General features: G+C 34.0%; 1 protein-coding gene across 6 annotated transcripts in view; it reads left to right on the forward strand.

The window, feature by feature from the left end:
- The window catches only part of DEPDC1 (DEP domain containing 1), a 31,500-nt gene that overhangs the window by 3,340 nt on the left and 4,528 nt on the right, over nt 1–23,632 (forward strand). For 2 of the 6 annotated variants that reach the window (XR_010153531.1, XR_010153534.1), the window contains exons 3-12: nt 4,654–4,810; nt 5,228–5,346; nt 5,756–5,886; nt 7,276–7,323; nt 10,159–10,299; nt 11,352–12,203; nt 12,638–12,810; nt 14,926–15,102; nt 16,280–16,465; nt 17,185–17,419. Coding sequence is in view for 3 of the 6 variants with exons in the window: in XM_001165339.7 (XP_001165339.1) it covers nt 4,654–4,810; nt 5,228–5,346; nt 5,756–5,886; nt 7,276–7,323; nt 10,159–10,299; nt 11,352–12,203; nt 12,638–12,810; nt 14,926–15,102; nt 16,280–16,465; nt 17,185–17,325 (2,125 nt within the window). In the remaining 3 variants the exon portion in view is untranslated. Of the gene's footprint in view, nt 1–4,653; nt 4,811–5,227; nt 5,347–5,755; nt 5,887–7,275; nt 7,324–10,158; nt 10,300–11,351; nt 12,204–12,637; nt 12,811–14,925; nt 15,103–16,279; nt 16,466–17,184; nt 18,672–23,632 lie in introns of those variants that run through there. The other 4 variants (XM_001165339.7, XM_054684224.2, XR_010153536.1 and 1 more) reach the window with 3 other exon arrangements.

The raw sequence follows: 23,632 nt of genomic DNA on the forward strand, positions 1-23,632 counted from the left end.
AATTGCTTCAAAATTTAAAGTTTTTAAGTGTTAGCATATATAATAAAGTAGGGAATTGGAAGGGAAATAGTGATATATTATCACTTCCGCATATTCTGAACACTTCATAACATTTTAAGGACATATTACTGACCTTTAGTTGCATAGTTTCTAGATTATAAGTTCACAGATCCTTCCCTTCAAACATATAATTTAATTTAAGAATACATGTAATAGGATAATAGCAAATCTTACATAATAAATAACAGACAACAGGACCAGGTAAAGTGGCTCATGCCTGTAATCCCAGCACTTTGGGAGGCTGAGGTGGGCGGATCAACTTGAAGCTAGGAGTTTGAGACCAGCCTGGCTAACATGGTGAAACCCCGTCTCTACTAAAAATACAAAAAATGAGTTGGGTGTAGTAGCACACACCTGAGACTGAGGCACGAGAACTGCTTGAGCCTGGGAGGTGGAGGTTGCAGTGAGCTGAGATTGCACCACTGCACTCCAGCTTGGGCGACAGAGCAAGACTGTCTCAAAAAATAACAATGATAACAGAAGAAATATACCACAGGTTAAAGAGAATATTTATTAAGCAGTTAAGATATAACAGAAACTCTGTTTGATGATTTACATATGTGTTCTTACTTAATTGCTATAGTAGCCAAGCAGGGTAGGTATTAACCCCTTTTACAGATGGGGAAACTGAGACCATGCTTTAACAAATCTTGTTCTGTCTGCCTGAAATGTTTTTCCACCGTGAGACACTGTACACATTTGTCAGGCTAGTAAACTTATACATTTCTTTTAATCTCAGCTCCTTTATAGCCTCTTCTGTGGAGCTTTTCTGATTCCCACAGGTCAGCATAATTGCTTTTTCTCTTATGACCTACGGTTCTTTGTTATGTAGCCATTAAACTAGGCCTGTGGAATCTAATGCCCATGCTTTTTTTTTCCTACAACATTAGGTACTTTGCAAATGAAATGTCTAAGAATTTATTGTTTCCTATGTACCAAAAATGATTTATGTCATACAAGTAAACTACAATAACAGTCATATGAATAATCCATTTTGTATAGCACTCTACAAATCTTTCCTCTCTTAACTACTCCCCAGTTATCTTTGTGGGCTCCTTTACTGCTGCTCATCCTTTAACTCGCCCATCTTCAAGTTCCTGCCCTTGTCCTTACTTCACCTTCTCCCTAGGCAATCTCATGCCATGTCTTCGCCTACTTTTCTTAAGATTTTCAGGCCTCTCCTGAAATATCTTTCCTGAGCTTTCGGCCCATGTTTTTTCATCTGCCTCCTGGAAAGGCGCTTCAAATATACCGTATAGAAAAATGACTATCACCCTCTAACCTAAATTTTGTCTTCTTAGGTTTCCTATCTGAATAAATGGCATTGCCTTCCCTATAGTTGCCTTGATTCTTTCCCTTTCTTGTCCTTTAAATATGATTTAGTCTATTGTGCTCCCTAAGTAGTTCTCTGATCTGTACACATCTCTCTCCAAGATGAATCTTCTTTTTGTTAGGCTATAATTCTTACCTGAATTTCTCTTTATTTGTTTTGCTTTTGTTTTACCTGGATTTCTGCATAAATCCTCAACTAGTCTCTCTGCCCCTAGCCTTTTCTGCCTCCTGGGCTCAAGCTATCCTCCCACCTCAGCCTCCAAAGTAGTGGGGACTACAGGCACACACCACCACGCCCAGCTAATTTTTGAATTTTTTGTGGACACGGGGTTTCACTATGTTGCCCAGGCTGGTCTCAAACTCCTGAGCTCAAGGGATCCACCCACCTTGACCTTCCAAAGTGCTGGGATTACAGGCATGAGCCACCGCACCCGGCCTCTCCTAGTCTTTTACGATCGTAACAAAACTATAAAGTACGTAAAAATTAAGTTTACCAAAAATGTGTAAGACCTTATTGGAGAAAAGTATTAAATTGTATTAAATAGAATAAATGGAGAAAGATACCCTGTTCATGAATGAAAATACTTAGTACGTGTATATACAAGTCAATTCCTCCCAAATTGAAATAGAAATTCAGTGCATTTTCATTCAAAACTTCAATATAGTTTCTTTGTGGAACTTGATAAGCAGATTCTAAAATTCATTTGGTAAAAGTCTAAGAGAATTTTGAAGACCAAGGTCAAACTTCTGAGGTGTTCAAACTTTTGAGGTCACTACAAACTTTTTGAATAAATTTGACGTATGGGGCCAGGCAGGGTGGCTCCCACCTGTAATCCCAGCACTTTTGGAGGCCAAGACAGGAGGATCACTTGAACCCAGGAGTTCGAGACCAGTCTGGATAACATAGGGAGACCCTGTCTCTACAAAAAAAAAAAAAAAATTAATTAGCCAGGCATGGTGGCATATGCCTGTGGTCTCATCTACTTCGGAGGCCGAGCCCGGGAGGTTGAGACTGTAGTCAGCCGTGATCACACTACTGCACTCCATCCTGGGTGACAGAGTAAAACTTGGAGAAGAAAAAAAAATTGATATATAGTAAAAGATATGATAAAGTGAAAAAACACCAAACCACATATTGTTTATATACATTTATTAAAAGTATAAAAGCATGGAAAAGAAATACAACTATAGGTTTATTTTATGAAACTGTAAGTTTATATTTTACTCTCCCTTAGAAAGAGGGAGATATGAATGAGCAAAGAATTTCATTTTTTTAAAAAAAGGAGTTATTTACACTCCCACCAACAGTGTATAAACATTCCATTTTCTCCGCAACCTTGCCAGCACCTGTTATTTTTTTGTTTTTTAATAGTGTCCATTCTGACTGGTGTGAGATGGTATCTCATTATAGTTTTGATTTACATTTCTCCAATCAGTAATATTGAACTTTTTTCATATGCTTGTTGGCTGCATATATGTCTTCTTTTGAAAAGTATCAGTTCATGTCCTTTGCCCCCTTTTTAATGGAGTTGCTTTTAAATTTAAGTTCCTTGTAAATGCTGGATACTAGACCTTTGTCAGATTCATAGTTTGCAAAAATTTTCTCCCATTCCATAGGTTGTCTGTTGACTCCATTGATAGTTTTCTTTTGCTGTGTAGCTCCTTCATGTAACTACAGTCCATTTGTCAATTTTTGCTTTTGTTGCAACTGCTTTTAGCATCTTCATCATGAAATCTTTGCCCATTCTAATGTCCAGAATGATATTGCCTAGGTTTTCTTCCAGATTTTTTATAGTTTTGGGTTTTACACTTAACTCTTTAATCCATGTTGAGTTAATTTTTGTATATGGTGTAAGGAAGGTGTCCCATTTCAATCTTCGGCATGTAACTTACCAGTTATCCCAGCACTATTTGTTAAATAGGAAATCATTTCCCCCATTGCTTGTTTTTGTCAGCTTTGCTGAACATTGGTTGGTTGTAGGTGCATGGCCTTATTTCTGGGCTCTGTATTCTGTTTCATTAGTCTATGTGTTGGTTTTTATACCAGTACCATTTTGTTTTGGTTACTACAGGCCTGTAATATAGTTTGAATTCTGGTAGCATGATGCCTCCAGCTTTGTTCTTTTTTCTTAGGATAGCCTTGGCTATTTGGGCTCTTTTTGGTTCCATATGAGTTGTGGACAACAGTATAATGATTCATTAAAATCCTAAAACCAGAACTACCATTTAACCTAACAATCCCTTTACTAGGTATATACCCTAAGGAATATAAATCATTCTGTCATGAAGACACATGTACACGTATGTTCATTGCAGCAGTATTCACAATAGCAAAGACAGTGAGTCAACCTGAATGTCCCTCAGTGGTATACTGGATGAAGAAAATGTGTACATATACACCATGGAATAGTATGCAGCCATAAAAAAGAATGAGTTCATGTACTTTGCAGGAACATAGATGGAGGTGGAGGCAAACTAACTAAGGAACAGAAAACTGAATATCACATGCTCTCACTTACAAGTGGGAGCTAACTGATGAGAACTCATGGACACATAGAGGGGAACAATAGACACTGGGGCCTATTGGACAATGGAAGGTGTGAGGAGGGAGAGGTTCAGGAAAAATGACTAATGGGTACTAAATACTTGGGTGATGAAATAATCCGTACAACAAACCTCCACAACACAAGTTTACTTATGTAAGAAACCTGCACATGCACCCCTGAACTTAAAATAAAAGTTTAAAAAAATTAAAGGAGAAGTCTGGCAAAATGTCAACGATTACATTGGTTGCCAGTTACATACATGGGTATTGTTTTATTATATCTTTGAAGTATTTTATATTAAAATAAAAGGAGGCCAAAACATTACAATCAAAAGAAGCAACAGAAACTAAGTTCCAGAAATGAGGACAAACACAAACAAAAGAGGGAATATACAAACTAGATAACTCATCAAAGAAATTTAGAAAATGTAGCATTCTAGAGCCATTTTGTGTGTAAGCAATACCCCTCTACCAGAATTGACCCTAATAATAACCCTGAATTATCCAGAAATAAAGTTAAAATATACACAATATACTAAAGAAAAAAGGAACCTATTTTTTTTAAAGGTTTAATGGGAAAATTTATTTGTCTAGAATCTTTATTACTTGGTAGTATTAATAAGTCAGGCTCTTTATGTGAATTTAAAGAAAAAAATAGGCTCTAAAAGTTTGTTTCTAATCTCACATTATTTAATTGCTTATTGTTTTTAAACCAGATTTCCTGCAACTTCGCCACTTAAAACTCTACCACGAAGGTATCCAGAATTGAGAAAAAACAACATAGAGAACTTTTCCAAAGATAAAGATAGCATTTTTAAATTACGAAACTTATCTCGTAGAACTCCTAAAAGGCATGGATTACATTTATCTCAGGTAACACATCCTTTTACTAATTACTAGTTTAAATATAATTATGAGGTACTCAATGATAGAATCATTAAAAGTAAATGATTCTTTAATATTTAAAGCCAGAACTGAAACCTCCTAACCTACATTACATTCTAAATATGTATATATAAAATTGTTTGTAACCCATAGAAAGAATAATAAAAATGATAGTGAGACATAATTGAAAACAACAGTTATATAATTTAAGTGTGTTTTGGTTTAAATTGATTTGAGGGTGGTAGGGACAACTGCAAAATTAAAAACTCCATTACCATATTACATTATTTCTTTGGGAGACACTTTATAGCTCCACAATGGACTGATAGTAATAGAATTATTGTTGCTTTCAATATTTAAAAAATTTGAGCATAACAGATTAAACCAAAATAATCCTTTTTTCAGGAAAATGGCGAGAAAATAAAGCATGAAATAATCAATGAAGATCAAGAAAATGCAATTGATAATAGAGAACTAAGCCAGGAAGATGTTGAAGAAGTTTGGAGATATGTTATTCTGATCTAGTAAGATAAAATTAAGCTTTAATGAAGTTCCTGATGTGTTCTGATTATTAATTTGACATTTTCATCAAAATATGCAAATGAATCAACAGATTAATTCTGAAAGCTTAGAATGCAACCTGTATATGTGTTTTTAAATAAATACTCTTGTTATAGCTCTAGTAGAGTAGAAATTGAATGTTTTGGTATGATTCACCTTTTCTTTGAATCAACATTATGGCCATAGTTTGGGATATATATTGGAATCCTTTTAAGATTATTGAGATAAATGTATTTGAAAGGGGATACTAAATATAAGTCTTAGAAATTTGGTTAAAAAAATAAAATATTCTGATGGCTTTGTTTACTAGTCATATTCATATGTATAATCTATTTATGAAGAAAAAAAGTTAATATTCTTTCTTCTATTTAGCCTGCAAACCATTTTAGGTGTGCCATCCCTAGAAGAAGTCATAAATCCAAAACAAGTAATTCCCCAATATATAATGTACAACATGGCCAATACAAGTAAACGTGGAGTAGTTATACTACAAAACAAATCAGGTTGGTATTAATAAAATAATTGGACTTTTAAAAACTTGCCAACAAGGTTGCAGCTATAGTAGTGTAAAGAGAGACCCAAATATTGAAAGTAGAATACTTTCATGGAGCATCAGAGGGGCTATCATAAGTTCTTTAGTAATAACAGTGGAATAATTTTTAAGTGAGTATTATTCGTGCTAGTATAAGAAATATTTTGTCTGCTAAGATAAATTCATGCATGGTATTTAAAAAAATGACAAAGTTAAGCATCCAAAAGGTATACAAATATAAGAAAAGTTTTGATTAAGCACATTTTTGTTGAGGGCCTCCAACACGTCAGACATTGTGCTAAAGATTAATGATAAGTAAGATAGAAATGGTCCATACTCTCATGAGGCTTACATGAGTAGTTATGTACAAATTAACAGGAGTCAAACATATATACAAAACTGTAATAACACAACAAAATAAGCTCAGACTTTCAAGATGAGGATTCTAAAGGGACTGGCTTTTTTGTTTTATATATTTATATAGTTGATTGATTTCAGATTTAGATACAAAAATCAGGGAAATAATTCAAGCTAGATAGATGTATTAGAAAACTTAAATTATGAGAAAGGTATCCATAAATCTCTCAAAATCGTAGCTGATGTTTTTATGATAAGTTTCTGGCTGTGGAATTAACTGACATATGCTACTTTGGTTTTCTTTTTATGGGCAAGAACTTTGAGTTTTTAATTGTGGGAGCAAAAGGTAAATGTTAAAACTGATGAGTTTGCTATGTGGCATATGTATGTGGCTGTAGACCAGTCCCTTCTTCCATTACCTAAAATAATATGGTTAACAGTATATTCCCTCATTTAAGATTTCTATTCTTTGTAACCCTGTGTTAAAAAAATGCTAGATTTCTATGGAACATATTTTATTTAGTGGCACTCGAAAGATTTTAAGCAAACTTCACTATAAAAGCAGCATAATAGTGAGATACAGTTCATTTCAATCTTAGGTCTCACCCAAATCAGTAATATTCAAATAGCATAGCAATAGACAGAATAGAAACAAGGATGAAGAAAAGATAGTGGTAGTAGATAAAAATGAACGTGGAGTTTATATCTAAACACTCCCTCAAAGTAATCCTCAATTTGGCAATATTTAATTGTTATATGTAATATGAATCAAACTCAGAATCCATAATTTTTTCAGACTTTTTCTATTTTAAAATATTGACTTGATCCTGTGTCTTATTAAACATATAATACTTTTTAATCCTGGTAATACACACATATACAAATGTAACATGTATGTGTATGTATATATACATATATATAATTGCACATAAGTGTGATATTTTAAAATATACTATCATAAAAAATGTATGGTTTACTTAGTAATATTTTTCTTTTTGTGTAGATGACCTCCCTCACTGGGTATTATCTGCCATGAAGTGCCTAGCAAATTGTAAGTTAAATATATGTGTGTGTGTGTGTATGTGTGTGTGTGTGTGTGTGTGTGTGTGTGTTATATTGATAGTATTTAACAAGAACCAAGGAAATTTAATAAAGTCCTGATAAAATTAAAGTATATCATTTCTCTTGATTTATAAATGAAAGTCTAGTGGAATTTATTACATTATGGAGCCCTTAATTTTTTCTGTTTAGAAAGGTGGCGATTTTTTAATTCAAGCATATTATTTATGGTTTAGTTCACATATATTATAAAGTCATAGCCTAGAGGATCTCAAAGGATTTTTTAAGTGAAATCCACACTAATTGCCTCAGTGAGGCTCAGAGTTCAAATGGCTTGAACTCCTTGCTATTTCTATAGTGTAGAAGCATAGAATACTAGATATATTAATGTGACTTTATGTTATGAAAAAAAAGATTATCTGTCATTGTATCAGTTTGTTCTCGTGCTGCTGTAAAGAAATACTTGAGACTGGGTAATTTATAAAGCAAAGAGGTTTAATTGGCTCATGGTTCCACAGGTTGTATAGGAAACATGGCTGAGGAGGCCTCAGGAAACTTACAACTTACAGTCATGGCAGAAGGTGGAGGGGAAGCAGGCATGTCTTACATGGCTGGAGCGGGAGGAAGGTTGTGTGCAGAGGTGGTACGCACTTTTAAACAACCAGATCTTGTGATAACTCACTCAGTATCACAAGAACAGCACCAAAGGGGAAATACACCCCCATGATTCAATCACCTCCCACCAGGCCCCACCTCCAACACCGGGGATTACCAATTTGGCATGAGATTTGGGTGAGGACAGATCCAAACCTTACCAGTCACTAATCCAGAAATTTTTTTAGCATTTAATTGATCAAGCTTTTCGTAGTGATCAGTGATAATTGATTTTTGTAACATAAAACCCTAGTATGAGTACAAAATCCTAATTGCTTTCAAAGTTAATTTTTTAAATGTACAAAGATATAAGCTAAATCATCAAAAGCTAAATTATGTTTTAATAGTTACAAGTATAATTTTCTAGTTCATACAAAATTAGCATTTTCTAAATGCTAATAGGGTTTTATTAATGTTCAGGGTAACTTTATATTCCTTTGTTGTCCACTGGGTGTCAATATGATAAAATGACATTGAATAAATAGCAATAAATTAAATATATTTACAGAAACATTTTATCAAATTAAGATTAAAATCTTTATTATGAACTTAAGACTTGAATTTGTCTTTCTACTTTCCAGGTATAGTTAGCTATTCCTCTCTTTCATTCCTTTGCTCATGGTTAGGAATTCAGATAGGCATACTGACAGGGATTTCTCTGACATCTGGTCTTCAGGGATTCTGTCTTCCTTCTCTTTTCAGTCTATGTAATACCTAAACGATACCAATTATATAACTTACTGGATTCCAAATTAGCAACAATGTATTTAGCCAGAGGCAGTGTTAAGACTTACTTTACTTGTTATTCGATCCCCCAGAGTAATTCTGTGAGATGTAGGAATTAGTAATCAGTATACCATCCCAATTTTTCCAACAGAGAAAGCCAAAGCTTAGAGTATCTTCTTTTAGTGCAAATGAGCTAGAGCTCAAACCTAGATTCTCTATAAATTCTATATTTTTAATATTTTTAATTCCTGTAAACATGTATTTTCTGTCTTAGAGAACTTTCTAATGATTATCAAATCTTTTATTCCACATACTATTTCTTATGTCCTTAGAAAAATATCTATTTTGCTCTGTTGTTAAGAGTGTGTGTGTGTGTGTGAATTGTTTTCTTTAATTCTTTTTCAGTGTTTGCTCACATTTGTGTGTCCATACAAAAGTTTGGAAACAGAGAAGTAAGAAATATTATTTGGACTTGGGAAGAGAAACATTTTAACTTGAAAGATAGTATAATGGCTCTAAAACCTAGCTGCATACCACAGTCACTAAAGAGACTCTCCAGAGATTCTGTAGGTCAGGAATCTTTTAAATATATATATGCCTCCAGAAGATTACTATAGTGAAGATTCTCAGGTTAGTGTTTGGAAAACACTCAATTAGTGAACCAGAAGCAAACATTTCTAGGTCAGTAAATTTCTGGCCCCGCCTTCATGGATTATGGTCTCCATAGAGGACTTTGTATTTTTAATAGGCACATTGGATGATTCTGTGATATAATCTATGAACCACACTTTAAATGTTGTTGTAGCTTTAAAAGTCCTGGGCCTTGCGCTTATTTTACACTGCTCTAACTTCTAATTCAAACTTTGCTACCAGAGTCTTTTTCATCTTGGGCAAGGTACTCTCAGCCTCAGTTTTCTTATCTATAAAATGAGATCAGATCTTATTTTTGAGGAAAACACAAATGAGTAGGTATGATTATTTCAATAGTTGTGTCAAGCTTAAGAAACAACAATGTAAAGATATTATTTAAATTCATTAAGGCTATGCTTCATGTCAGACAAAATATATTCATGAACATGTAAATTTACAAAAAGACAATTTGAAGGAATTATTTGTGTTGTCCAAATATTCTTTCCTTTACAAAATGAATTACAATAAAATCTTATTAAACCAAGCTTCCCTAATGCTTTTAAAATGATATTAAAATTTTGCTTTATGTATGATTTTTCAGGTATACGAATGTTAAACAAAATACTAGCAATTGACTGCTTCTAGTGGAAAGATAATGAGGAAGAATGAGATACACCCTTTAAATTTTTGAACTGTGGCAGAATTTGTTGTTAAACCTAGCTCCTTCATGAAATACAGATTTTATACTTTTTATGTTTAAAAATTGTATTTAAATTAAAATATACTTTACCTTTTTCTCTTGCCTTCTACTTCTTAGGGCCAAGAAGCAATGATATGAATAATCCAACTTATGTTGGATTTGAACGAGATGTATTCAGAACAATCGCAGATTATTTTCTAGATCTCCCTGAACCTCTACTTACTTTTGAATATTACGAATTATTTGTAAACATTTTGGGTATGTATGGATTTTACTGATTTTAGTTCATTTTGTTAAAGTTTTCAACTTTCTTATAATTTAGAAGATCTAAAACCATAGGTAAATATAAAGGTGGCAGCCTACAAATTATTTTAAAATTCAGTGAAATAAGGTTCCCAGGTTACTCATACTTCCGCCCAGCCAACTACCAATTCGGGACTTCCCTCAACCCCCTACCAGACTCAATAATTCACTACAATGATTCACAGAACTCAGAAAAGCACTTTAACTATGACTATTAGTTTATTATAAAAGCTAGACCTCAAGAATAGCCAAATGGAAGAGTTACACAGAGCACGGTATGAGGGTGGGGGTGGCACAGAGTTTCTCTACCCTTTCTGGTCATACCGTGATCCCAGCACATCCATGTGTTCACTAACGTAGAAAACTCCCTCAGCCTGCATGTTTTAGAGTTTTAATTGAAGTTTAATTACCAAGGCATGACTGACCAAATCATTGGTCACTGTTGTCAATTGAACTCAATCTCTAGCCCCTTTCTCCTCCCACAAGGTTGTAGTTGGTGATGAAAATTCAAACCATGGCCGGCCCTCAGTTACCTTAGCATGAACTCAGATACGCTGAAATAGGCTTGTTATGAGTAACTAAAGACTTCTATCATTCAGGAAATTTCAAGGATTTTAGGAGCTCCATACCAGGTACCAAGGACAAAGATCAAATATATGTATTTTATTATACCACAATTATCTTATATTTATGAGGTTTCTAGTACTTGCAGACTGAGAACAGATTTTTTAAATGTATTCTGGCTCAATCCATTTAATTAGGCTGTTGAAATAATTTTTTAAAGTTATATTACAAATGGGAAAACCACTCATCTGTCTTGCACGTTTGTAACCGAATGTTGCATGTGTCCTATTTAAGTGGCTTCTGAATTAAGCAACTACTGTGTATACTATACTAACAATATATACTATAGTAATGCTTTATTTTTTAACTTTACTATTGTTTTTGTTTTATTTTTGTCCACTGTCATACAGTTGCATCTTAATTTTTGTTTCATTTCCTGGTAGTTGTTTGTGGCTACATCACAGTTTCAGATAGATCCAGTGGGATACATAAAATTCAAGATGATCCACAGTCTTCAAAATTCCTTCACTTAAACAATTTGAATTCCTTCAAATCAACTGAGTGCCTTCTTCTCAGTCTGCTTCATAGAGAAAAAAACAAAGAAGAATCAGATTCTACTGAGAGACTACAGATAAGCAATCCAGGATTTCAAGAAAGATGTGCTAAGAAAATGCAGCTAGTTAATTTAAGAAACAGAAGAGTGAGTGCTAATGACATAATGGGAGGAAGTTGTCATAATTTAATAGGGTTAAGTAATATGCATGATCTATCCTCTAACAGCAAACCAAGGTGCTGTTCTTTGGAAGGAATTGTAGATGTGCCAGGGAATTCAAGTAAAGAGGCATCCAGTGTCTTTCATCAATCTTTTCCGAACATAGAAGGACAAAATAATAAACTGTTTTTAGAGTCTAAGCCCAAACAGGAATTCCTGTTGAATCTTCATTCAGAGGAAACTATTCAAAAGCCATTCAGTGCTGGTTTTAAGAGAAACTCTACTTTGACTGTTCAAGACCAAGAGGAGTTGTATAATGGGAAATGCAAGTCAAAACAGCTTTGTAGGTCTCAGAGTTTGCTTTTAAGAAGTAGTACAAGAAGGAATAGTTATATCAATACACCAGTGGCTGAAATTATCATGAAACCAAATGTTGGACAAGGCAGCACAAGTGTGCAAACAGCTATGGAAAGTGAACTCGGAGAGTCTAGTGCCACAATCAATAAAAGACTCTGCAAAAGTACAATAGAACTTTCAGAAAATTCTTTACTTCCAGCTTCTTCTATGTTGACTGGCACACAAAGTAAGGCTGTTGCTTTCAATGCATGCAATATTAACTTTTAGTGTTTACTAACTCTGTGTTTTGCTTACCTGGCTTTTCTTCCTTGAAGTTGCTTAATTTTTTTTCCTCCAAGAGGAATTATTTAAAAAGACTTTTGTCTGTGACATAACCAAGATTTATTCTGTTTACCTAAGGAACTTATTTTCTTTTTTGCAATTTCATTTATTCTGAGTCACTTTATTTGTAATAAGTGAAGAATTTTAATACTTAGAAATAAGTTGTAAAGAAAATAATGAGAATCTTACCATGCTTTAGAGGAACGTAATTTCTAGAAATAGTTAAAAGATGAAATACTAAGATATTATTTTACCTTCTTTATATAGCTGTATATACTGGTAGTATGAAAGCAACTAGTGTCATTGATGATTTTTTGGGGGGGTATTTTTGTATTCTAGGCTTGCTGCAACCTCATTTAGAGAGGGTTGCCATCGATGCTCTACAGTTATGTTGTTTGTTACTTCCCCCACCAAATCGTAGAAAGCTTCAACTTTTAATGCGTATGATTTCCCGAATGAGTCAAAATGTTGATATGCCCGAACTTCATGATGCAATGGGTACGAGGTCACTGGTAAGTTGATTTCTTATAGAAAGAATAAGTCTGATTCATAAACCAAAATAACAAAACCAAACTACGTAAAAGTACTACTCAAGTGATGTCTTAGTCTTAAAGTGCTAGATTCTTAGGTTGGAAAGGCTCTTTAACCTTTCCTAGCAGCAGAATTTTGGTGTATTAATCTTTTGTGCACACTCTGTTATACTTTCACATGCTGATGTTAATCCTGGCTAAGGACTTTGCCTGCTCATTCATCCTGAATCACTTCATAGTGATTGACCAGTCAGACCACGTTATGTTGCCTTGTGCCAATTCTGTTTGGTGGATAAGGAAGAAGAAATGTAGGTACTGTTGAAAGCCTAAGGAGACTATAACTGTGGACACAGAGAACTAATGGAACTTAATACAGTAAGTCAGTGTTTCAGAGAATATAGTAATGGAAAAGTAGGTCATTGTGGACAAGAAGTTGGGAAGCACTATTGCCAAACAGCCTTAGGCTCCTTGTGAAAATGAGGACAAGGGCATTTATATGCAGACAATTGATTGGAAATGAACTCTTGAAATAGTATCTTTAATCTCTCTCTTTTTTTTTAAGTCACCACTTCCTCAAAATGCAACTTCAATTTACAAGAGGTTCTTATACCAAGGAATCCGGAGTTATGCTTTCTTCCACGCGTTATTAAAGACAGTTCTTTAACAATGACAGACCTAATATAAAGAAGAAGAATTATTCTTGAGTAATTATAGCACTATTAAAAAGCTAGGAAGTTTATAGAGGAAGATGTTTTCAGAGACATGACTGGGAAGGTGATAATTTTGGTTTTGCACTTTTAAGATTTGAAGTCATAGAACCTCCAAGAGAAATTGAAATTTGTCCAACAGAATGTTGGAAATATGAGCCAGGTGAAGAAAGATCAGGGGAGAATGCAAATTGTTTTGGTCATTTACATAGGGATGGTACTTGAAGCTATGAGAGTAGATGAGCTGTACAAGGCTAAGAATGTGAAGAAAGAGCAAAAGGCTGAGGTCTGAGCCATGGAAGGAGACAGGAAACCCCGACTGATGTGTAGGAATAAAACTAAAAATGTATCAATTCTATAAATATTCTGATCATCTACTATGTGTGAAATATTTAAAACAATTCTGATTTCTAAGTATTTTAGAATGAGGGGTGTGTGTGTGTGTGTGGTGTTACAGTTAGAGGGTTGCATAGATATAAGTGAAAGTAACGAGAGTAATAAGTGAGAGTAATCAATTTTATCCCAGGATTTGAAGATCCCATAAGATGGAATTGAAAAATGTGTGTTTTAAATTGCTGTCTAAAGACTGACAGAATAAACATTATTAAAAACTATTTTCCAGCATTTCAAAAGCTAAATGGCATCAGCTTTGCAACCAGTTATGAATAGAAGTGTTCTATATGTTACACATTCTCCTGGTTTGTGTTTTTCTGTGGGATTCATTTAATGTAATTAGTTATTGTTCTCTGACAATCTTTAAGCTTAAGCAACATATATATGTGGTATTAATAGAACCTATGGTGTTTACTGATAAAATTGTGACAAAATTGTAGAAAAACCAAAGCCTTTTATAATTCTTGGGAATTACATTAAGGATATACTTTTTATTTATTTATTTTTTTTCTGGTTACACAGGATCACGCTCTGTTTCCCAGGCTAGAGTACAGTGGTGTGATCACAGCTCACTGCACCCTGGAATTCCTGGGCTCAAGAAATCCTTCTGCCTCACTCTCCCAAGTAGCTGGAACCACAGGCATGCACAATCATGCCTGGCTAGTTTTTTATTTCTTCGTAGGTATAGGGTTTCACTATGTTGCCTAGGCTGGCTTCAAACTCCTTGCCTCAAGTGAGCCTCTCACCTCAGCCTCCCAAAGTGCTTAGATTACAGGCATGAACCACCATGCTCAGCCATGGAAAAACTTTAAAAAGGATTTATGTATAATCAAATTCTTACATTTCTAACTGTATAAATCGTTGTCCTCATTTTTAAACTGAGGGCTGCTTACCACTTTTTCCCAATACTTCACATAATGCTACCTGGAAATTACCGATATTCTAGTTTGTATGCAACCTTAGCTTTTTAAATTCACATCTTTTAATATTTTTCTAGATGATACATACCTTTTCTCGATGTGTGTTATGCTGTGCTGAAGAAGTGGATCTTGATGAGCTTCTTGCTGGAAGATTAGTTTCTTTCTTAATGGATCATCATCAGGAAATTCTTCAAGTACCCTCTTACTTACAGACTGCAGTGGAAAAACATCTTGACTACTTAAAAAAGGGACATGTAAGTATTGTGAGTCTTAAAATTCTCTGCAATAGTCAGTTGCAAGTGGCAAACTCATCTCAAAATAGCTTAATCAAAAAGGGAGACTTTATCAGCTCCCATAAACAACCTCTAAAAGTCAGGAATGTAGACAGAATCTGGGACTCGAATAGCTATATGACTCTTTCCATCCCTCCATCTCTTATTTCTGTGTTGATCCTGTGTTTGACAATGGCTCCTTCACATGATGAGGAATGTGGCTAGTTGAAGTTCATGAGTTAGAGCCTTACATTTGCAATTCAAAGGAAAAAGAGCCATTCCTCCGTCTCTAATTTAAAAGCTCTGGATGTAGACTCTTAGCATAGTTGAGGTTAAATATGCGTCGTTTAGGTTGTTAAGAGTGAGTATGATGGAGATAGGGCCTCACTCTGATTGGTTCTACACAAATTAAAGGAGAATTTATTCTTCACAAAAGGTGAAGGTAGAGGGGTAAAATGGGAAGGAACTATTAAAAGAAGGAGAGAAGGAATACTGAGCAGCCAAAATAACAGACATCTACTGTATTCTGTCTTTGGCTGCCCAACACATGTTTATGTTTTTCCCATACATACCATTCTAATATTGCCCTGGCTTATAATTATAACTATCTCCTAGAATTTCTTTCTCTTATCAGAAGATGTTAGAAGCTCTGCCTATGTCCCTAGGCCTCAAAAAAAAAAAAAAATACATGAAAACTAAAAATATTTCATTTCAGTAAATATGCTGATCATCTACTACCTGCACTGTCAGAACATTAAAGTCTTAAGATGCATTAGAATAACACTTAGATTGTTATTTTATAGTTAAAAGAATAAAATCCATAGTTAATGGTAATAATTATAATACCTGTCTTTATTTAATGCTTATTGTGGGCTGAGCCCTTTCTATACATTTTCTTATGTAATTTCCATTTTAATGATGAAGAAACAGACCAAGAAAAGTTAAATACATTGTTGAATGCTGCAAACCAAGTAGATTATGGAGCTGGGGTTTAGAACCTACTGACTTACATACCTCTACTGCATAATACATAGTTTTTTTAATGGCTGAATGTTTGATTGGTGGTAAATTAATAGGTTCTAGATCCCATCAAAAGAATACTTTATCATATAAGAACATGACCAGAATTAACAGAGTTATATCATTTTGTTCACTACAGATTGAAAATCCTGGAGATGGACTATTTGCTCCTTTGCCAACTTACTCATACTGTAAGCAGATTAGTGCTCAGGAGTTTGATGAGCAAAAAGTTTCTACCTCTCAAGCTGCAATTGCAGAACTTTTAGAAAATATTATTAAAAACAGGAGTTTACCTCTAAAGGAGAAAAGAAAAAAACTAAAACAGGTAAGAGAATGAGCAAGTTCTCAATCATGTAAATATTTTCTAATGTGCTGTTCCTGGTTGTTAATAACATTTAGAATCTACTTTCTTATTTTAATATTTTAGATTTTAAGTTTGAGTTATATAGACTATATATTATGATGTCTTGTATATGTGCGTTAACCTAAAACATGTGAGTACCTACCTGATTTTGCTCTTTATCCTGAATTTTAAAATAATACCAACAGTAATAATATATACTCTCCTTTTTCACTGGTATTTTGTATAATTATAGCTTGGATTAGCCTGGGAAAGCAATTTATAAGGTATGGATATGTATCTTTGAGTGACTTATCACTATGTTTTAGAATTTTTAGCTCTGAAAGCCCAGTAGCCACATGATTTTGGCATGTCTAATTCTACGTCTGAGACACTGAAAGAAATATGAATACTAGATGCCTATGCCCTTCGTAGGTTTTATCAGTGGGAAAGAAGATCTGGAATTTAGGGGGAGAATTAACATTGGAAGAGAAAGAATCCTAAAATGTTAATGTTAATGAGATCTAAGAGATCTTATAGTATTCACATGAGAAGAGAGAGGGAAAGGCAAGGATAAAATGAAAGGATACTAATCTCTATACTACGTCTTTGAGAAAAACACTGAATTCTTATAAAATGTTGAGCACTGCTTCAGCTTGGGAAATAATGTTAAATACCTTCTAATTTCTCACCTCATTTTTAAGTTTCAGAAGGAATATCCTTTGATATATCAGAAAAGATTTCCAACCACGGAGAGTGAAGCAGCACTTTTTGGTGACAAACCTACAATCAAGCAACCAATGCTGATTTTAAGAAAACCAAAGTTCCGTAGTCTAAGATACTAACTGAATTAAAAATTATGTAATACTTGTGGAACTTTGATAAATGAAGCCATATCTGAGAATGTAGCTACTCAAAAGGAAGTCTGTCATTAATAAGGTATTTCTAAATAAACACATTATGTAAGGAAGTGCCAAAATAGTTATCAATGTGAGACTCTTAGGAAACTAACTAGATCTCAATTGAGAGCACATAACAATAGATGATACCAAATACTTTTTGTTTTTAACACAGCTATCCAGTAAGGCTATCATGATGTGTGCTAAAATTTTATTTACTTGAATTTTGAAAACTGAGCTGTGTTAGGGATTAAACTATAATTCTGTTTTTAAAAGAAAATTTATCTGCAAATGTGCAAGTTCTGAGATATTAGCTAATGAATTAGTTGTTTGGGGTTACTTCTTTGTTTCTAAGTATAAGAATGTGAAGAATATTTGAAAACTCAATGAAATAATTCTCAGCTGCCAAATGTTGCACTCTTTTATATATTCTTTTTCCACTTTTGATCTATTTATATATATGTATGTGTTTTTAAAATATGTGTGTATTTTATCAGATTTGGTTTTGCCTTAAATATTATCCCCAACTGCTTCAGTCATTCATTTGTTCAGTATATATATTTTGAATTCTAGTTTTCATAATCTATTAGAAGATGGGGATATAAAAGAAGTATAAGGCAATCATATATTCATTCAAAAGATATTTATTTAGCAACTGCTATGTGCCTTTCGTTGTTCCAGATATGCGGAGACAATGATAAATAAAACATATAATCTCTTCCATAAGGTATTTATTTTTTAATCAAGGGAGATACACCTATCAGATGTTTAAAATAACAACACTACCCACTGAAATCAGGGCATATAGAATCATTCAGCTAAAGAGTGACTTCTATGATGATGGAACAGGTCTCTAAGCTAGTGGTTTTCAAACTGGTGCACATTAGACTCACCCGAGGAATTTTGAAACAGCCTGTATGCCCAGGGCCTAACTTACACTAATTAAATCTGAATTTGGGGGATGTTGTATAGGGATTAGTATTTTTTTTAATCTAGGTGATTCCAATATTCAGCCAACTGTGAGAATCAATGGCCTAAATGCTTTTTATAAACATTTTTATAAGTGTCAAGATAATGGCACATTGACTTTTTTTTTTCATTGGAAGAAAATGCCTGCCAAGTATAAATGACTCTCATCTTAAAACAAGGTTCTTCAGGTTTCTGCTTGATTAACTTGGTACAAACTTGAAGCAAGTTGCCTTCTAATTTTTACTCCAAGATTGTTTCATATCTATTCCTTAAGTGTAAAGAAATATATAATGCATGGTTTGTAATAAAATCTTAATGTTTAATGACTGTTCTCATTTCTCAATGTAATTTCATACTGTTTCTCTATAAAATGATAGTATTCCATTTAACATTACTGATTTTTATTAAAAACCTGGACAGAAAATTATAAATTATAAATATGACTTTATCCTGGCTATAAATTATTAAACCAAAATGAATTCTTTCTAAGGCATTTGAATACTAAAACTTTTATTGTTTATAGATATGTAAAATGTGGATTATGTTGCAAATTGAGATTAAAATTATTTGGGGTTTTGTAACAGTATAATTTTGCTTTTGTATTATAGACAAATATATAAATAATAAAGGCAGGCAACTTTCATTTGCATTAATGTACATGCAATTGAGATTACAAAATACATGGTACAATGCTTTAATAACATAAACTCTGCCAGTCAGGTTTGAATCCTACTGTGCTATTAACTAGCTAGTAAACTCAGACAAGTTACTTAACTTCTCTAAGCCCCAGTTTTGTTATCTATAAAATGAATATTATAATAGTACCTCTTTTTAGGATTGCGAGGATTAAGTAGGATAATGCATGTAAAGTGTTAGCACAGTGTCTCACATAGAATAAGCACTCTATAAATATTAGCTTTTACTAGAATCACCTAGGATTATAGCACTAGAAGAGATCTTAGCAAAAATGTGGTCCTTTCTGTTGCTTTGGACAGACATGAACCAAAACAAAATTACGGACAATTGATGAGCCTTATTAACTATCTTTTCATTATGAGACAAAGGTTCTGATTATGCCTACTGGTTGAAATTTTTTAATCTAGTCAAGAAGGAAAATTTGATGAGGAAGGAAGGAATGGATATCTTCAGAAGGGCTTCGCCTAAGCTGGAACATGGATAGATTCCATTCTAACATAAAGATCTTTAAGTTCAAATATAGATGAGTTGACTGGTAGATTTGGTGGTAGTTGCTTTCTCGGGATATAAGAAGCAAAATCAACTGCTACAAGTAAAGAGGGGATGGGGAAGGTGTTGCACATTTAAAGAGAGAAAGTGTGAAAAAGCCTAATTGTGGGAATGCACAGGTTTCACCAGATCAGATGATGTCTGGTTATTCTGTAAATTATAGTTCTTATCCCAGAAATTACTGCCTCCACCATCCCTAATATCTTCTAATTGGTATCATATAATGACCCACTCTTCTCATGTTATCCAAACAGTTATGTGGCATTTAGTAATGGAATGTACATGGAATTTCCCACTGACTTACCTTTCTGTCCTTGGGAAACTTAAACTCTGAATCTTCTCATCTGTAAAATGTGAATTAAAGTATCTACCTAACTGAGTTGTGATTGTAGTGAAAGAAAGGCAATATATTTAAATCTTGAATTTAGCAAGCCCATGCTCGATTTTTATGTCCTTTCCTCTTGCCTTGTATTGAGTTTAAGATCTCTACTGATTAAAACTCTTTTGCTATCAAGTTTCTTTTCTTGTATCTCACAATATATTTTCTACCCTATCAGTGGTAATATTTTCTTTACCTCGTTTTTGGTGAAATGAAAGATGGTTATGGAATTTTATATCCTGGTAATCTGTACGACCAAGAGATATACCACCCTTTTATTTTGAAAGTGGAGAGAGAGAGAGAGAATGTGTGTGCATGCATGCGTGTGTGTGTGGGGGGGGGGGGGTGGTATTGTTGAAGAATTTCTGGGAAAGAAATGAAGGATAGCTAGTTTTAATATTGAATTAAATTGAAAGAAAATCGTTTCACCAAAATAAATTTAACAGTTCTAAATACAGTAAGTACAGCAACTCAGACTTATGTATTTACTCAGAATTAAATTTTATTAAGAATTTTTTGTTTTCTCAGAACTGGGAGAAACATATATGTTAGTTGTTTTCATGTCTTCTGAAAACCTCTCAGAATGTGTAGTGAGGAAACAGAATTTATTAGACAAGTAAAAGTATTGTTCGACTTTTGCTCATTATAAAAACTCACAATTTTTCTACCAAAGCATAGCTTCATGTATATTAGTGGACTTCCAAATTGTCCCTTCTATCATAAGCAACTAGGAAATGAGCTAAAATATATGAAACAACCCTTTTCAAACATTGGACTACAGGTAATGCAGGGCTATGATCCCCAAGAAAGGGAAAACAGGTGATGAGCCTTGTGATTTCCCCAAATTATTGCCTGAAGGCAGTTGCCAGCAGAGGAACCAAAATAAAGCCCAGTGGTCTCACTGCAATTAAGAAACCAAAGATGACTGAGTTCAGAATCACTCAGGCAGCTGCAAAGAAAAAGAGCTCCAGAGATCTGCAGAGTAGTCCTCCCTAGAGGTTTTTGTTGAGTATTAATTAGCATGGGGTAAAGGAAATGACTTGAGTAGTATGTAACAAAGCCAAGGAAGGAATGATTGGAAAGCAGTGAACAGTTCCTGGGTCTCACAGGGCTAAGAATAGTTAACATTCCCATCAGCCAAAATGGAGAAAGCTTGTAATACAGGGGACATTGGGTGACATCCTCAACATGGTTGTGCTTTAGTAGCAGGGCCAAATTAGTTTTAGAATAAAAACTGCTATGGATTTACTCTAACATTTAAAAGCAAGCCTTAAAATGTTCAAATTGGTCTTCAAGTAGCACTGTGTGCCAGAACAAAGTTTCCCACTCAAGAAACAGCAAAATCCAGCATTCAGCAATGTAAAAATCACAATGTTGATCATCCAATCAAAAATTACTAGACATGCAAAGAAACAAAAAATATGACACAGAGTCAGGAGAAAAAATGAATCAATCAAAACATACCCAGAAATGGTAGAGGTAATGGAATTAACAGGCAAACTTCCAAGGAGTTATTATAAATATAATATTCTAGGATAAGAAGGAAATCAGAAATAAAGTAATAGAAATGGAAGACATAAAAAGGATTCAAATAAAATTCAAAAAAAGAAAAATGCAATATCCAAATTGAAAAAAGTACATGGAATGGGATTAACAGAAAATTAGATACAGCAGAAGAGAGGTTGGTGAATTCAAAAATATCAGTAGAAACTAAAACAATATATAAAGAGAAAACAAAAAAAAAAATGAAAGGCGCCTCAGTGAGCTGTGTAAAAACATGAAACATTAACATGTGCAATTGGAGGCTGAGAAGGAAGGGGAAGAACACAAAATTATTGGCCAAAGATAGTGACTAATTTTTTTCTAGATGTGATGAAAAACATAAACTCACAGAAGCTAAAGTAACCTCAAGCAAAAAAAAAAAAAAAACCATAAAACCACACCAAGGCACATATAATCAAGTTGCTGAAAACCAGTAATAAAAAGAAAAATCTTAACAGAGACAAAACATATACAGAGTAACAAAAAGTAAGAATGAAGGTAGATTGCTTGTCAAAAACTATGCAATCCAGAAAACAATTGAGTGATATGTGATTGTAGCTTTGCTAAGTTGGCTGGGAGTTGATGTCAGCTTCTTAGGACTACTAGTTTTGTCTTAGATCATGTTCCCCACAATACTGAGACAAATATTTGTGTTTATGAGGTTTACTTGAGAATGACATTTGTAAGAAAGTGATGGAGGTGGGATGGGGCAAAAGAAAAAATTTAACCACAATGCAATTGCAATAAAGGCCTCAGCTGATCCCATGGGGGGTCCTGGAGCTGTGATGACTTTTCAGAATTGTCCCAAATTAAGAAATGGGGCTGGGTCTTTTACCTTCATATAAACCAGTCAATGGATATGGGCTGATCCTGGGGAAGAGATGTAAGCTTGGTAACGTAGTTCCCTTTAGCCAAGCACAGTTCCTACAGAGGAATGTAGCCAATATTCCTGACAGCTGGAGGAATAAATGACTCAACTCTGAAAGAATCTGTGCAGAACACCCCACATTCACTACTAGGGACCCCTAGCATTAAAACTAAAAAAAAAAAAAAAAAAAGGTTTTGTGTTAATAAGAGACAGACAGAAGGAATGAGAACAATGGTTTTGGTTATCTTAAAATTTAATATTTATTGATTATTTCATATTTAAAAATATATATATAGATGATTTGGAAATGAAAGTTTAAATCACTTATAATCTTATCATCCAGATATGACCCTATGAAAATCTTGGAGTAGTCTATCTCCAGAACTTTATATCTCTTAACTACTCAAGAAAAAGTACCTTTTTGTCTTCTAAAGCTTATATGATTAGCTAGGGTTAAAGATTTGCAATAACTTTCCTTAAAAATTCATGAGGCCGGGCTCGGTGGCTCATGCTGTAATCCCAGCACTTTGGGAGGCCGAGGCGGGCGGATCACCTGAGGTAGGGAGTTCGAGACCAGCCTGACCAACATGGAGAAACACTGTCTCTACTAAAAAATCAAAATTAGCCGGGTGTGGTGGCACATGCCTGTAATCCCAGCTACTTGGGAGGCTGAGGCAGGAGAATCGCTTGAACCCGGGAGGCAGAGGTTGCGGTGAGCCAACATCACACGATTGCACTCCAGCCTGGGCAACAAGAGCAAAACTCCATCTCAAAAAAGAAAAAAAAAAAATTTCATGGTAACACTAAAAATACAGTGATAAAAGACCTGCCATTTTTGTTTATTACATACAATGTCTCAGACTTTTGTATTCATGTTTTCATTAGGTTTCTGATTTATAACTCGGAAATTCCTGCATTCATCTTTAGATCTTAGCAGTCTCAATCTGTCTTCTGATTGCTCAGTAATCTGATCTGTCAGGCAGCACCTTATGCCCAAGCAAAGAATCTGAATCTCTTTCTTTTCTCCAACTTAATGGATCTTCGTGTGTCCCATCCACACAGGCTTATAGTCTACCTTTTACTGGATAGAAATGCTACTAAGCATTACTCTACTCATTCATTAAAGTGAAAATTAAATTTCAACATCAACCATAAACTGGAAGGAATTACACAAATTATAAATTACTCAAATATTGGTTGAAATTTAACTTTTGGAATCAGCATTGGATAATTTCTAAAGTAATTCTTTA

The sequence above is a fragment of the Pan troglodytes genome, chromosome 1 (genome assembly GCF_028858775.2).
Source record: "Pan troglodytes isolate AG18354 chromosome 1, NHGRI_mPanTro3-v2.0_pri, whole genome shotgun sequence".
NCBI lineage: Eukaryota > Metazoa > Chordata > Mammalia > Primates > Hominidae > Pan > Pan troglodytes.